Here is a 15,283-nt window from a genome sequence, read left to right as displayed (position 1 = left end):
CTGTGCCCATTAAGAAGCATGTAGTGATGAAATTTAATTGCCCACAGATCCCTATAATATCTTCAAAGTCAATAGTGGACCAGTTCTGCATGAGTAGCTTCCAGGATCTTGAGAACATGCCCTTTGTAATTGCCTTTCAGTGAGTGTAATTAGGAATGCCTGGGGGGATGTAATCTTAACCGTAATTTAAAGAAAACAATTTTTGTTCTATTTTGTAGATTGCTGCTGGGTGACTTTAACCCTCTGATCCCTAAAGCTTTTCTGGGAAGTACAGTTTAAATCCCAACTAGATGTATCCAATTTGAAAAGAAAATGTTTATCCTTGCCTCAGGAGCTGCAGAAATTATAAGTGCTATTCTGTGATCCCACTGCCGGACTCCAATGTTAGATTTCCTGTCAGACGCCTCGTGTTGCACGTACCTAGTTTCCTCCAACTTATGACCTTCCCTTTTTAAATAGGGAACATCTGGCACTCCCTGATTTCAGTGTGCCACTGGGGCAAAGGGTGATGTTGAGCTAGGCCTGGTACATCCCCAACAGCAATTGTGAGCTGACTCATACCTGTGTTGTTCCTCTGTATCTATTAGTGAGATGGTTACAGAGAGTGACTTTGGACAAAATGGACAGGGCAAGAGGGAGATTAAAAGCAAATTAAGAGAGTTACTAACCAATTGGGGAAAAACTCAAAAGAATAATTTGCACCTTTCCATTGTCCTTTGGTTCAAACTCAGAACCAGGCACTTTTTTGCACAATGATCTTGTAAATACTGGTATGGAGGGACGAAGATAAGCTTTTAATGATGTTCATGGTTAAAATGATTAATGAAAACTGACAGTATTAAAATAAGCCCCAGGGATTAATTCCCCAGTTATACACTCCAGTCATTAATCTGATGTTACTGTTCTGCAGTACGACCTCTTAGCCAGTGGTCAACTTCTCTATAGGTTCTCAAACCATATGACAGTCATTTTGGCTCAGTTGGTAGCAGTCTACCCTCTGAGTCAGAAGGTTGCGGCTTCAAGACTCGCTCCAGGACTTGAGCACCTAATCTAGGCTGACACTTCAGTGCAGTATTTAGGAGAGCTGCATTGTCAGGGGTGCCATTTTTCGGATGAGACATTAAAATGAGACACTGTCTGCCTGTTCAAGTGGACGTGAAAGATGCTATGGCACTATTTGAAGAGAAGTAGGGATTCTTCCTAATGTATTGGTCAACATTCCTCCCTCCACTAATATAAAGACAGATTCACTGACTGTTCGTTCATTTTATTTGCTGTTTGTGAGATCTTGTGGTGTACAAGTTGGCTGCTGATTATGCCTACATAACGACTGTGAGTTTACTACAAAAGTAACTCATTGTATGGAAGCAATTTTGGAAGACCTGAAGGTGTGCTGAAACGTTATATAAATGCATGTTTTTTTTAATAAGGAAACAAACATTAGTCACTAATGAGGGCTGAAGCACTTCATCTATGTGGAGAGTCAAGAGAAGCTGGGATTGCTCTCCTTAGAACAGAGAAGGTTAAGAAGTGATTTAATAGAGATGTTCAAAATTATGAGGGGCTTTGATAGAGTAAATAAGGAGAAACTGTTTCCACTGGTGGGTAGGTCAATAACCAGAGGACACAGATTTTAGATAATTGGCAAAAGAACCAGAGGGGAGATGAGGAGACTGTTTTTTACACAGCGAGTTGTTATGATCTGGAATGCACTGCCTGAAAGGGTGATGAAAGCAGATTCAATATACACTTTTCAAGTATACACTTGAAAAGGAAAAAATGTAGTGTTATGGGGAAAGAGCGGGGGAGTGGGTCGAATTGGATAGCACAGGTACCTTCTCGAGGGCAATTAGGGATGGGCAATAAATGCCGGCCTTGCCAGCGACGCCCACATCCCGTGAACGAATAAATAATGGGCCGAATGGCCTCCTTCTGTGCTATAAGATACTGTGATTTTATCCTGGCGAATAGTTTGCTACCATGTGTTGCTGTATGACTTGTGTGTCAGCTCTTGTATAAGTACAGTACACACCAGGTAAAGCATGATTCACTCCAGTTTGACACTTCCATTTCCCACACCATCCATTGTTGTAGTTTCTTTGAGTTGAACTACCCAATTTGGAGAATTATTGATAGTTTTTTGCTGCACGGAGTCATGGGAACTGGGTTGAGATGATACAGATTCATTCCACATGGGGCTTTTACAGCCAACAGATGGAGTAGACTATCATCCCATCAGTCTGGGCTGAATTCAAATTGAAGTCCCAGAGATGAAAGCGACAGTATATGGGAGCTACTTTTAATAAAAGGATATTGGTTTTCTGACATCATAAATATTGTAAATCAGGCCCTTAACTTCTCTGCTGGCAGCAGAGGCACCTCTTATGTTATGACTGCAATGAAGCCACTTCAAAGTAACTGCTGTGTGTCCAAAGCTTTTAGCAAGAGCGCTGCTGAAAGAGGATCTGTCACCAAGTGAGCCAGCTGCTTAATCCTGCTCATTTCAAAACTGGAATGTTGAAGAAGTTAATAACAAACTGAAGCGTTTCATTTCTTTTTCAGTTACTATTTTCTTTTCAATTTAGAACTCTGGTGTGGTGACCAGGTCTTGCATCTAAGGGCCTTCTATTGATGGCATGTGTACCAGTTACTTAATTAGTGTCTGTGTGTGCCTATGTTTCTGTGTGTTTCTGCATCCTTGCCTATGTGTGTATGGTTGTCTGAAGAGCTGTCAACTATGGGCAAGAACCGGGTGTTAGGTTTTCAGATGTGAGCCAGCCACATTCCCAAGATGTCGCCTTGTGTCACAAATGCAAATGTGGTTAAAAGTGACAAGCTGCATCTGTCACGTGGGTCACCTCTGCGCGTTAATCTGAGTTTGATGCCCTACTGCTGCTGACAAGCCTGCTGCGAGTCACTGATTACCTTTAGTTATAGTTAGAGTGTCTCCTGGTAACTAGAGGAAGAAGTGGTCACTTGCCAGAATTCTCCTGAAAATGCTGTTTTCACTGTAGGAAGGATAAGCACTGGTTGTGGTATAAAAGCAGCTAGTAGAAACCCCAGCATTAAAATTAATGGTCAGAAAATTACGGGCTGATGATGCCGAATTTACCAGCTTGCGCCCCTAATGTGTGCCAGGAACGCTGAAGTGGAAAATGCCGGCTACTCTGTTTAATGGGTGTTATCACGAAACAATGAAAGGAGAGGAGGCAGATTTATTTTTAATTTTTGTCCTGGAGCACACTGATATCCAATTATTTATAGAAATTCTTTATTAAGATTAGAGACTCATTTGTTTCCCACTGTGGGGCCCCACTGGAGACAAGCCAATCTTTCAGCATACACCAGTCTCTAATGTATTTTCTGTTTAAACATTCTTAAATAAATTAAATGTCATGTATGGGCAGAAGGCAAAGGAGATGCAGAACAAACATTGAGGGGAAAAGTAACTCGAGGTGTTAAAGGTTCCTGTAACTTTAGTGCTCAGTGTTGTGAAGGTTAGAGGAATGATAACATTAGAATTTGGTGCTATTGGTGTTATAGGATAAGGAAATTCTAGGGGCTGGTGCTGTGAATATCAAAGGAGACGGTAACTTTAGGACTCAGTGTTCTGAATGTCAAAGGAACCAGTAACTCTAGCGAGTTTTGCTGAATTTTGAAGCAGACGATCGAATAGCTTTTCCGCTGGCCTTTGCCTGATTTTGTGACACGAATTGAGTGGGTGGCAGTAGGACATGGTTCAGAGATTGGTTATGCCGGATCTCCACCAAAGTTATTTCCAACAGCCGGCAGAAGCACCTGCCTCAAAATCATTAAATATTCACTTGGGAGCAGGGCCATCCTGCGTGTCATTTCCCAGTGTTCTGGTGTGCAGGCGCATATGTAAATTACGCCCTTGTGAAATGGGCGTCCATAGTTGCTAGTCAGCGGTAAGTACAGAGAAGGCCGTGGAAAGGGCACCAAAAAATTAAGGTAAATGCATTTCAGCCATTTCTTAACCACTTCTTTTTGTATGTTTTTTTTCTGGTGGTAAGCATTATTCAGGTTTTCATAGATTTATTATTGTAAGGAAGTTGTTGTGTATGCAAGGTTCCGAAGTTGCTTTCATCAGGTGGCACGAATCATGTGCTGAAGCAAAGTATGTTCACCTCTGTCTGCAGACGTGCAGGTAATGGTGGGTGGGCACAGAACACCTTTTGTGTAGACTAACCTGTCTGACATCCCTTCACTGGTCTTCCTTCTCCTCAAACCACCTAAGATAGGGGCTTCCTCATAGGAAACTACACTGGTTTTAGTAATGGTGCTGGGGCAAAAAATAAATAATTTAGATTCTCTTAAGCCTCTTTACCAATTGTTGTAAATAATTTATTTTTTGCCCCTGCACCATTACCTAAACCAGTGTGGTTTCCAATGGGGAAACTCCTATCTTAGGTGGTTTGAGGAGAAGGAAGACCAGTGAAGGGATGTCAGACAGGTCAGTCTACACAAAAGGTGCTCTGTGCCCACCCACCATTACCTGTATGTCTGCAGACAGAGGTGAACATACTTTGCTTCAGCACATGATTCGTGCCACCTGATGAAAGCAACTTCGGAACCTTGCATACACAACAACTTCCTTACAATAATAAATTTATGAAAACCTGAATAATGGTTACCAGCATGCTTTCCCTTGATGCCAGTGTGTGAAAAATGTGCTTGTAATTCTAGTTCTTGTGCTTCTCCTACATGCTACCTCAGTGCCATTTAGCCCATAATGGGAGTGATGGCAACAATCAGTTGGATTCCATGTGAGGCATTTGGTGAATTGAATGCATGAAAGGCTGTAAGTGAAGGAACATTTGCAGGTAAAGGCTAGGGGCGCAAGGGACACTATACTGCCTCTTGGATATTGATGGTAAGCAAGTCAAGCACTTTAACAGCATGTGAAGGGAGGTCATTGTAAGTAGCAGCCATGTTTAGTCTGTGCATTCTTGGAAGGTGTGGCCAGTTCCTGACCTTGTAAGGTCATGAAGCATCTTTCAGTATTGTATTGCCATGAGGCTGTGAATATTGTATTAGTGCTGACTGCCCTAACTATGCATTGCCCCCAAAATACTTCTCTTGGGGCCCTGCGCTGCTCTATGTGAAAAAGAGCCTCCCTCCTCTGGTTTACTTCCTCCAGTAGCCCTTCTAGAGCTGGGGCTCTCTGCTCTCCTGCACACCACGCTGAGCAAGGGGGGGTTAAAATCGAGGCCCAGGAGTCAGTAATGTTAAAGTAGTCAGCAGCACTTCAGTGCTGAATACTTACACCTACCTTTGTCTTGTCACTTTCCCCATACCTCACAAAGTATCTGTATCAGTATTCCTCTATATAGGATCATTGGACACTGTGACAAGTTCTGACTGCTGCAGATTGTTAATCTGTGCCATCATGACTTGCGCTGTCAATTTTTTACCATTTTTAATTGGTAGTGGCGCTGTGTTAATTATCAATAATGCCACTGTCTCTATAAACTCAGTGAGGTTTCAGAGGCTGCAGCTTGTTTTCTGAATTAACACTGGCCCACCTGTTCAAAAAGTATGAGATTTTTTTTATCTGCTTGGACTCCTTGTGCCTTGCATCAGTGAAAGGACAGGCAACAGACCTATTCTCAGGACTCTTGCCAATGAATGCATCCCGTCCCAGCAAAGAGGTATGTGAGAGCAAACAAGAGGCAGAGATCTCTTCCTCCTTGGCCTGCACCTGGCACCTCTCCATCAATGGCAAGGCTGAATTCTGTCATCATTTGTTGCTGCATGTTGGTGCCCCAACACGTCACACTACTGTGCCAGCATTTAAAATAAATTAGATTGACAAACTGTGTGAAACTCTTGTTAAAAAGGCAGAGTCTGTTTCTGGATGTGGAACAACCACAGTGAAGAGTTGATGGGAGATGAGACTGAATTTGTTTACAGCTGTTTTTCCCTTACAGTTTTCCCAGCTGATAAAGATCTCCCAGTCCCTGAGTCCAGAGAAGTTCCCACTGATCGACCAGACATTCTTCCCCAACCACAGAGAGATGGTGAGTATCACCCAAGCTTACTTTCCGGACTTTTAAACTGCTGCAGTGGTCCTACTATGTTTGTGCGTCATAGCTGATGGAGAGAAAGAATGGGGGAGCCATCTCTAATTTTCCTTCAGAATGTTCTGAATAGAGGGTAATTTTCTATGATGCTGCTCTCAAACCCATGTGCTTTCAGTTTAGTTTAAATCTAGAATTTGCTTGGTCGTTTCAAATCATACCCAAGGTCTTGTTTTGTTTACTTCAGTATTCAATTATATTTAAAAGACAAATAAAATTTCACTTCTCTTTTGGCAAGACCTGGTTGCTATCTTGGGGAGTTTACAGATGGGTTCAAGTCCACTCTGAAAAAGTTTTTGTTCCTATTTTATTGGCTGCCAGTAGAGTTTACACAGCAGCAGGTGTGATGCAAGCTGCAGTGCCAATGTTTGTGTCCAAATTTTTGTCGAATTGTGTGAGAATTTTTAAATATACTTTTGGAGATGTAACCCAGGAACCCCACCATCATGGAACTGAAAACGAGCTTTGTGTCGGACAGGCATTTGTCCATGAATACAAAGGCTCTTTAAAAGTTTGCTTTCTCAAAGATGCTGAGGATGAAATGGCATTATTGAAGTCATCAAAAATTCAAAAGTAAGGTGGAGATCATTGGAATAAACTAAATGATGGGGCTGAGTGCATTGCAATTCTTTCCCCAATTTTTTCTTTTCTCCTCCATGCATTGAATCACACAGTTCCACAACTATTGTCAGATCCACAGGGGCCATCACAGTCTGACTCTTTCCTGGCCCCATGCACTTTTTAGTAAGGTTCACTGAGAAGAGATCAGAAGCTGATTATTCCATTCCCTAATCCGAGTGTTGAGACCAATTGTACCACCTCAACTGCTGCCCTTTCTGAGATCAGGTAACTCACACAGAACAGGGATTGGACCTGTAACTTTCTTGGTCTATATTATTGAGCTCCCCACAATTGAGGAATATATTTGCCATTGAAGGTGGCACGTCACATTCCATCTATCAGAAGGCAGTTTTTTTTTATTCGTTCGTTGGATGTGGGTGTCACTGGCAAGGCCAGTATTTATTGCCCATCCCTAATTGCCCTTGAGAAGGTGGTGGTGAACCACCTGCTTGAACCACTGCAGTCTGTATGGTGAAGGTTCTCCTCTGGTTCAGCTCTGTGCATGGGCTGAACCCATGCCATTTACTAGTCCAGGCAATAATTTGATTCATGTAGAAACAAGTCCTTTCGTAAACCCATTGCAAAGCAGGGGTTACAGGATTGGGTAGTGGAATGCACCTTCCTATGCCCTTTACTGATAGGGAGGTATCCACAGAGGAAGTCAGAGCTCATTCTACTCATGCTGGCTGTATAATGTCTACATAATGTCTACATATGCTGTTGCCATTTCATAAGCCAGGTAGTAGAGGGTTTCCTTAAACACTCTCCGAAAGAAAGTGACCTGGCGTAACTTCCATGCTTTTAGTAAACATTCTTGCCTTGGTCTGACAGCTCATACATACATCAGTACTGAAGAGCTTCAAGCTGGGCCCGAACTTAGTTATTCAGGAACCTCATTCCTGGTTTCTGCACGACTTTGGTCCAATCCAGTTTTTTTCTGTGCAGGTTGAATGAATGAGGAAGAATATTAGGTTAGCTACTACAGGTATAGTGCTCCCAGCTCTCACTCCTATTCTTTCCCTGAGCTGGTACTGTTTTAGTCTGTTTGGTTTTGGTGTAGGTGTGTGTTACATTGCTCATGCTGTTACTCCATTACTCTACTGCCTCCCCAGTCAGAGAACTAAAAGTGCAGTTCAGAATAATGCCTTCTAAACCAGTGTTGGGTGTGGTGAGGGTGGTAATTTTTACATGGAATGACAGCAATTCCAATTTGTATGTGAAGGCTGAATTTTTTCCAAACAAGGAGTAAACTAATAGTATACACAATAACTTTCAGCTGCCAGTGATTTTGTCATAATCAATATTGGGGGGAGAGATGAGGGATGAGGCGGTATGGCCGATATGTATCGGAAACCCGCGCCAATCCCTCACATTGGGTTGGCCTCCTTCCCTCCCCAACAACAGTCACTGCAGTCAAGACTGATCATTTTATGGAGGGAATACTGTTATTTTCACACTTTTCCAGATGAATTCACATCATGGTCTTTGGCCAATTTCACCCGGTGACCTGCTCGCAGGATTCCACTGTCCGCCCCATCCCCACCTCCCAACACCACATCCGCAACTGAAGTTGGCCCCTTTTGGGGAGAGGAGGGAAAATGCAATGCAATTATCCAGTTTTAATTTTGGATCCTTTTTAACGGTTAATACACAGAATGAAAAATTGTCAACAGAGGGGGAGAAAGAAAGAGACGGAGACCGAGTTACTGTGATAGAAATAAAAGTACTTTTACTGCTTAGAGTAGAGGACACTGTAAAAGTGACATATGAAAAGTTAATTTCTGAAAAGACAATTTACATTCATGGAATATAAAATTCATAAATAATGCAGAGGAATCTGCAAACAGTGCTGTAAGTTTAGCGACAAGTACATTCCTTCAAGAAAGCTTTATTTCACCTTATCCTTTTTTCACTCTTCCTAAATCCCTACTCTGCTTCTCCCACCCAACCCACGACCGTATCAGACAGATAGACACACACATGCACACAAACAAACACAAAATCACACAAACATGCACACACAAAGACAAACACACATACACACAACCCTCTCCTGGTCTCTGTGCTTACTATAGGTAGACACATTGCAAGCATATTTACATAAACCACCAAACAAGCAAACTATAAGAAAAAAAACTGATTTTACAAAGATAAATCAAGATGAAATAACTTTTTTTAAAAAGAGCTTTTAATTCTTTTATTTCCCACCAATATTCTGTCTGTCACTTATCCAGCTTTGAAGAGCCCATAATCCAGGCACGACACAGAATACTTTTCAAGCAATAATGTATGCTATCCATAAGGATGAAATGCCCACTCATACAGAATTATACTGAGTAAAATATAGCTTATGTTACTAGTTGATAAGATTTTTTAGAAATTATATAGATAGGTGTTTTGTTCTTGCAAAAATGTTTGTGATTTTTTTTCCAGAGCATCTATTTATCAGTGTTGTCACCACATCTGTGTGGAAATATGGGGAGCAATTTGGAATTTTATAGTCTCTGATAAAGTGGGGAGGTCTGCAAAGCTAGACGAGAGTTATTTTGATTGTGTGACACAAAACAGGAATTTTACATCCTAGTTAGCTCACATCAGATGGTGCTGTTCTGCTTTGTAAATGGCGGTGTGAATAGTTCATTACAAACGTTCTGCAGATGTGTGAATGATGCTCCCTATTGTCTCAGGCACAGCACATTCTTAGTGAGCATTGGTGCTCTGTAATCATGTAATAGCTCCAGTAAGGTAATAGCTCCAGTAAGTTTAAAAGGTGCTATTTTATACATTAAAACTCTCATAGCCTTTTTTTTAAAGTTATGCCTCTGGGAAGTGGCTTGGGACATTTTTCTACATTAAAGGCATTACATAAATGCAAGTTGTTGTTGTTGGAAGCAGACATTTTGTGTAGAATCGCCCTTGCCTTCCATTTGGGTGTTTACTACAACCTTCTACATGATGGCCCTGGGAAGCAGTGGTAAGTGCAGTGGAGAGCTGGGAAATCCTTTGGGATCCCAGGCTCCACTCCCCTGCTGCCATTTACATTCAGCAGGTGAGGAAAGAGTGGGCAGCCGTGATCCCGGTGATGGAGGTTGGGGAGTCCCAGGTTGGGCGGAGAAGCAATGTGGGCTTATTACATTCTCCACCACAATCCCACCCAATATCGAATGGGATCATGGAGGAGAATTCCCCCCATTAAGTCACATTCTATTCTTATTACATGGGATTCTGAGATCTTTACCAGCGTTTTGGGCATCACATTCTGCAATTACATCTGTTTTTCATGAAAACTGAGAACTGGTGGTTTTTATTATATGGCAGTTCAGCTTTTACCTCCCTTTAAAAAGGTGCTTTCCTCTATGTGAGCACAGCTAAAGGAGGGTCTCCTGCAAAAGACTGCATGCCATAGTGAAAACAAGCCAATAGCAACGTTCATGTCCCCTTACCCCAATGTCAGTGCAGAACCATGAAAATGTGGGTCTGGGATTCTGTTGTGAGGATAAAGGAGTGAGTTTCAGCTACGTAAATGCAGCAAGCCAGTCCCATGCGGTTGCTCTCTGTGGGGCTCCGTGATGTTGAGACTGGCTCTCCACTCCAAATATAAAAGCAGGGGAGCAGCACACTTATGCAAATTTTCCAAAACTGGAATCAGTTTCAGCATGAAGATAAGTGTCTTTAAGACACCCTCTTCCAACAGACAGGGTTAAGTTGCACAGAACTGCAGAATAACTTGTTATGTATTTTTTAAATGCATTCTGATGCCAAATAAGTAATATCTATTACAACAGACATATGAATGTAAGGAAATTGAACGTCTTTTCTTTTCCAATATTAATAAAAATGATCCAAAATATCTTTGTCTGAAACCTTTTGGGGTAAGGCACGCATCAATGTGCCACATTTATAAAGGGCAGTAGCAGTTACATATGGCACGAGACACTGCAATATTAAAATATATATAAAGCTCAGTATTATTACTGCAAGGAGCCAGTCTGAAGCAATATTGATTGGCATGGAGTCAAATGGCCCAAGCACTGGGCAATTTAAGAATAATTCTGAGAAAACAAGAAAATGGCCTAGAAGTCGGTGTTTGATGTGCTAACGCTGGGAGCAGACAGGCACTAAATCATGGCTGTGTCACACAAGTGGCTGCCCTTACTGGCCAGCATTTCTACAGAGGACTGTCCCTTTCAAGGGTCTGTGGCATTGATCCTGGTTTTGTCTGGGGGCGCTGCTCCTCTGTACCAACTGCAGTAACCTTCCTTCTGCCGGATGCAGACATAGTGCTTAGCTTGGTGCCCCATGTATCCCTGGTCAGACAACATATCGGTCCACAGGCACTCATTCTTTGCTGTCACAAAACATGGCAGGTAATAACAGGGCTTAATCTGTAGAGATAGGAATGAGAGATGGAGAAATGTTAAATACATTTTACTTGGGGAGAACACATTGCCTACAGGACCCTTTATTTAAAAAGCTTAAACTTAACATTCATGTGTGAAATAGTTCAGATCAGTCGGAAGCATTAGTTAGCCTAATAGTATGTGGACACTGGATTAGCGTCAGAAAAGATATAGTCAGTAACACAGGGTACTGCCTGGTGATTATATCTCAATATCTTTACTGATCTTAAACCAGCTCCCTTGTGTTCAGTAATTCCTCCCAACCATTGACCTATATGAGTGACCGTATCTCTACTGTTACTCCATTTTTTTGTACTATTGGTAGAGGTATAGTTATGAACACACAGTACTGGATGGGAGTAGTTAAAGAGCCCAAAGTGTGAGTACTGTGTTCATGAGGATGTGTATACCTTGCAATTGCAGCCGAACTGGTAGCGGTGATTAAGACCTTTGCGTTGTGACAGGGTCAGTCTCTCCCATGGCACAATGAAGTTACACACTCCTGTGTAGACCTTCCCATCATAAACTCTACCTGCACACAGACAAAAAAAAGTGTCATTCCCCAGCATTTGCTCCTCGTATACAGCACTGCTTTTTCATGTTACACTTATCAAAGTGAATACAGTAGAATATACATTACCTCTGCAAATGGTGGATGTATGCCTAAGCCTGTAACTGGCTAGGGGTGGGTGGGAGGAGGTGGAGATAGTTTGAAACATAAAAGCCAATATTATACTTTTTGGTTGCTATGCCAATGTAGATGTGGGAGGGTGGCATTTCCGCCTGTTTGACATGCACTGCTGATCCCGTGGAATATCCCAGGGTCAAACTAATTGAGATTTTTGCCAGTTTCCTCCTGCACTGGAGAGCCATCATGGGAGAGGGGTGGTTTCCCAGCTGTTGCAGGACTCGGCGACTGCAGTAACGTATAATGGAAGTGACTAACTTCCGCAACATCCTGTGTGAAGTGCCAGTACATGACGGCAAATTGATCACCTCGAAATCAACTGCGCTCTCTGGGGTGGGCCGTTTCATTTTCAAAAGGCCTCTGCCAGTCCTGGCAATGCTAAGTGTTTGTTGTATACAGCAGTTCTTGAATCCAACACTGCCGTGACAATAATGACGGAAAATGTGATACATGACACCAGAAGATCGTTACAGAAGGACAAGTGTACAGAGAGCTGGCAGGATAGATCCACACCCAATTTTCTGCCCTCACCTGCCAGTGCAACTCGAGAGGCAAATCTCATTAGAACAAAACAGAAAGAAGAAAGCCATTGAGACCAACAAATCCTGCCCTTATTGATCATTTACTCTCACCTACTGCCCTTCTCACCTTACCCCTTAATCCCTTCCCTCCTCAGAAACACATTTAATTGTCTTGAGAACGCATTTATACTGTCTGCTTTCTCTGCTAATCTTGTAAACTTTAATTCAGTGGTATTCTTTGGTAACTTGTTCATAGCTGTATTAGCTTTTGAATCTTACTCAATTCTCTAATGTTTAACTTGTATTGCATGATATTTGAACCCTGTAGTAAATAATTTATCTGGATAAACTTTGTTAATTCCCTTCATAAACTTGTAAACTTTAATTAAGTCACCTCAAAGTCTCTTTTCCAAAGAGCAAGGCTAACTTCCACAACCTTTTCTCATAACTTAAATTCCTAACACTTGGAATCATCTTTATTGATCACCTCTATTTTTCCAAGGGCAAAGGATGTGGCAGAGTCACACTCCTCACCCCGAATGCTGTTCGTAGAATCATACAGCACAGAAGGAGGCCATTTGGCCCATCATGCCTGTGCCGGCTCTTTGGAAGAGCTATCCAATTAGTCCCACTCCTCTGCTCTTGGGCCAGTTGACAGTGAGATCCAATGACTTGTTGTGGGATTTCAGTGGTCTTGCAGCTTTGGTTATTCCAGGTGGACTGTCTTCTGTTATGTCACAGGACACAGGTTGGACGCCAGGTTCATGATGGTCTGATCATGACCCTGCTGGTTGCGAGTCTTTTTGATGGGTTGAAGTCATACATCCCATTTATTTGTATATTCTGTCTTATGCCATCTTTGAAACCTGAAAATGATCTTGCACTAGTCTGAGCATTATGCAATGCATTAAAGGTACGAGTGTTTTGAGACATACGTTCAATGGATAGCGGCATTCTAAATAGATATTAAAAGGCTGGAAAGTGACCAAAATGGACAGTCAACATAATAGCAATGAAGTTTGGTGTAGTAGAGCTCATCATTGTTGTACTCAGTAAATATATATTTATAAAGCTTGAATACAATATTAGGCTCCTGAAAAGCAAACTGAACTCTAACTGGACTCCTAGATTCCCCAGTAAAGGAACTCTCGGATAGTTACCACCCCACCTTTGCTTTCTCATACAAGCAGCTGCATCCTCAGATACACTTGTCTCACAGATGATTATTAATCCTAAAACTACATCTTTCTAATTTATGAGAGGATCTATTTCAAGCATTGCTCTGGAAATCAAAATATGCTCTTTGCTGCACAGTTACTGTGAGAATTTTGCCAAACATGGCCACTCACCTGTGATCAGGTACTGGAATTTGTTCACCTCCAGACGGACACCACACAGACTCTCAGCAGCTTCCGTGTAGATATACTGAACCTGTTGCATTTTGTTGAAGCCACGATACATCTACAGAAGAGAGCAGAGTGAAATCATTGTAAACAGCAATAGACAGTCCACCTACCTTCACGGAAAGTACACAGCTATAGCATGGTGCATCAGAACATTAACACACATGGGGAGGCAGGGCTTGGGTTTGTATCAATGATTACACCCACACAGTGAGTTACCAGTCTCAGCGAGGACATCAAACAGAGGCCAAAAACCTACCCACAGAGAAGGAGGGAGAAGTTAGTTTGGTGGCTGATTTGCTGTACGGAGAGTTATAGAGGTAACACTAGCAAAAGCCTGGAAATAGGTCATTCCTTGCCTGGGGATTCATTTACTGTACAGAATTCTACAATTTAAGAAAGCAGCTGGAAGCCGAGTGATGGGATGGCACTATGCCTGGAGTGGGAGACCACAGGTTCAAGTCTACTTCTGCGCCGTGAGTTCCCATATTGGTAGTGGTGGGAGAATGGTTGGTTCAACAAAGTCATGGTATTTTCCAATGTGCAGTGGCACTTCTGTGGCCAATTAAAGGATGCTAATGAGCCACCTTTCTACATTTATGGCTATAATATGACATATTGGAACTTTATTACCCATTTATCTTAATAAATGGGTGGGCTAGAATCCAGGAAGCTAAAATTATTTTGTACTTTGCTTTTAATTCACAAGGTTATGAGTTCAAATCTCAGAGCTGCCAGTGAGTTGAACTTAATAACTAAAGACCATAAGAACATAAGGAATAGAAGCAGGAGTAGGCCATACAGCCTCTCGAGCCTGCTCCGGCATTCAATAAGATCATGGCTAATCTTCTGTCTCAACTCCACTTTCCCACCCCATCCCCAGGCCCTGTTACTACATCCTTAATAATAGATTCTAGCATTTTCCCTACTACTGATGTCAGGCTAACTGACCTGTAGTTCCCTCTTTTCTCTCTCCCTCCTTTCTTGAATAGCAGGGTTACATTTGCTACCTTCCAATCCATGGGGACCATTCTAGAATCCAGGGAATTCTGGAAGATCAAAACCAATGCATCCACTATCTCTGTAGCCACCTCTTTTAAAACCCTAGAATGTAGGCCATCAGGTCCAGGGGATTTGTCAGCTTTTAGTCCCATTAATTTCTCCAGTACTTTTTCTTTACTAATTTTAATTACTTTAAGCTCCTCACAGTCATTAGACCCTTGGTTCCCCACTATTTTTAGTATGTTTTTTGTGTCTTCTACCATCTCAAATAGTTAAAGAAAAATAAATTATATTGAAATTAAGAGTTCCATTTATTTAAAAGGGTTATATTAAAACTTTGTATGGAGGGAAAGAATAAGCCTGGAGGGCACACAACTACAACAAGAAGCTGTTTGTTCCCAACAGCTCTTTAATATCTTCATTGCCTTGGCAATAAGCCATTTTATCAAGGTTGTAAAATGAAGAAATGCTCATTATTATGGCGAGATCTGTTGCTAAAAATGTGCTACTTTATTTAAAACTTGCTACTTTATTTAAACTTTATTGA

The 15,283-nt window shown here is 41.8% G+C and overlaps 2 protein-coding genes across 2 annotated transcripts in view; one reads left to right on the top strand and one right to left on the bottom strand.

The window, feature by feature from the left end:
- Window positions 1–15,283, top strand: part of LOC137334736 (synapsin-3-like) — a 202,772-nt gene that overhangs the window by 98,500 nt on the left and 88,989 nt on the right. The window contains exon 5 of the mRNA XM_067999649.1: window positions 5,952–6,041. Within this exon, the coding sequence (XP_067855750.1) occupies window positions 5,952–6,041 (90 nt within the window). The remainder of the gene's footprint in view (window positions 1–5,951; window positions 6,042–15,283) is intronic.
- LOC137334735 (metalloproteinase inhibitor 3) overlaps window positions 8,426–15,283 on the bottom strand; it is a 32,075-nt gene continuing 25,217 nt past the window's right edge. Inside the window, exons 3-5 of the mRNA XM_067999648.1 lie at window positions 13,681–13,792; window positions 11,533–11,654; window positions 8,426–11,107 (exon numbers count right to left, since the gene is read on the bottom strand). Coding sequence (XP_067855749.1) covers window positions 10,910–11,107; window positions 11,533–11,654; window positions 13,681–13,792 — 432 coding nt within the window. The 3' untranslated portion in view covers window positions 8,426–10,909. The remainder of the gene's footprint in view (window positions 11,108–11,532; window positions 11,655–13,680; window positions 13,793–15,283) is intronic.

This window comes from Heptranchias perlo, chromosome 18 (genome assembly GCF_035084215.1).
Source record: "Heptranchias perlo isolate sHepPer1 chromosome 18, sHepPer1.hap1, whole genome shotgun sequence".
Classification (NCBI taxonomy): domain Eukaryota; kingdom Metazoa; phylum Chordata; class Chondrichthyes; order Hexanchiformes; family Hexanchidae; genus Heptranchias; species Heptranchias perlo.
Note: the sequence above shows the minus strand (reverse complement) of the source record. Positions and strands in the feature narration are given on the sequence as shown.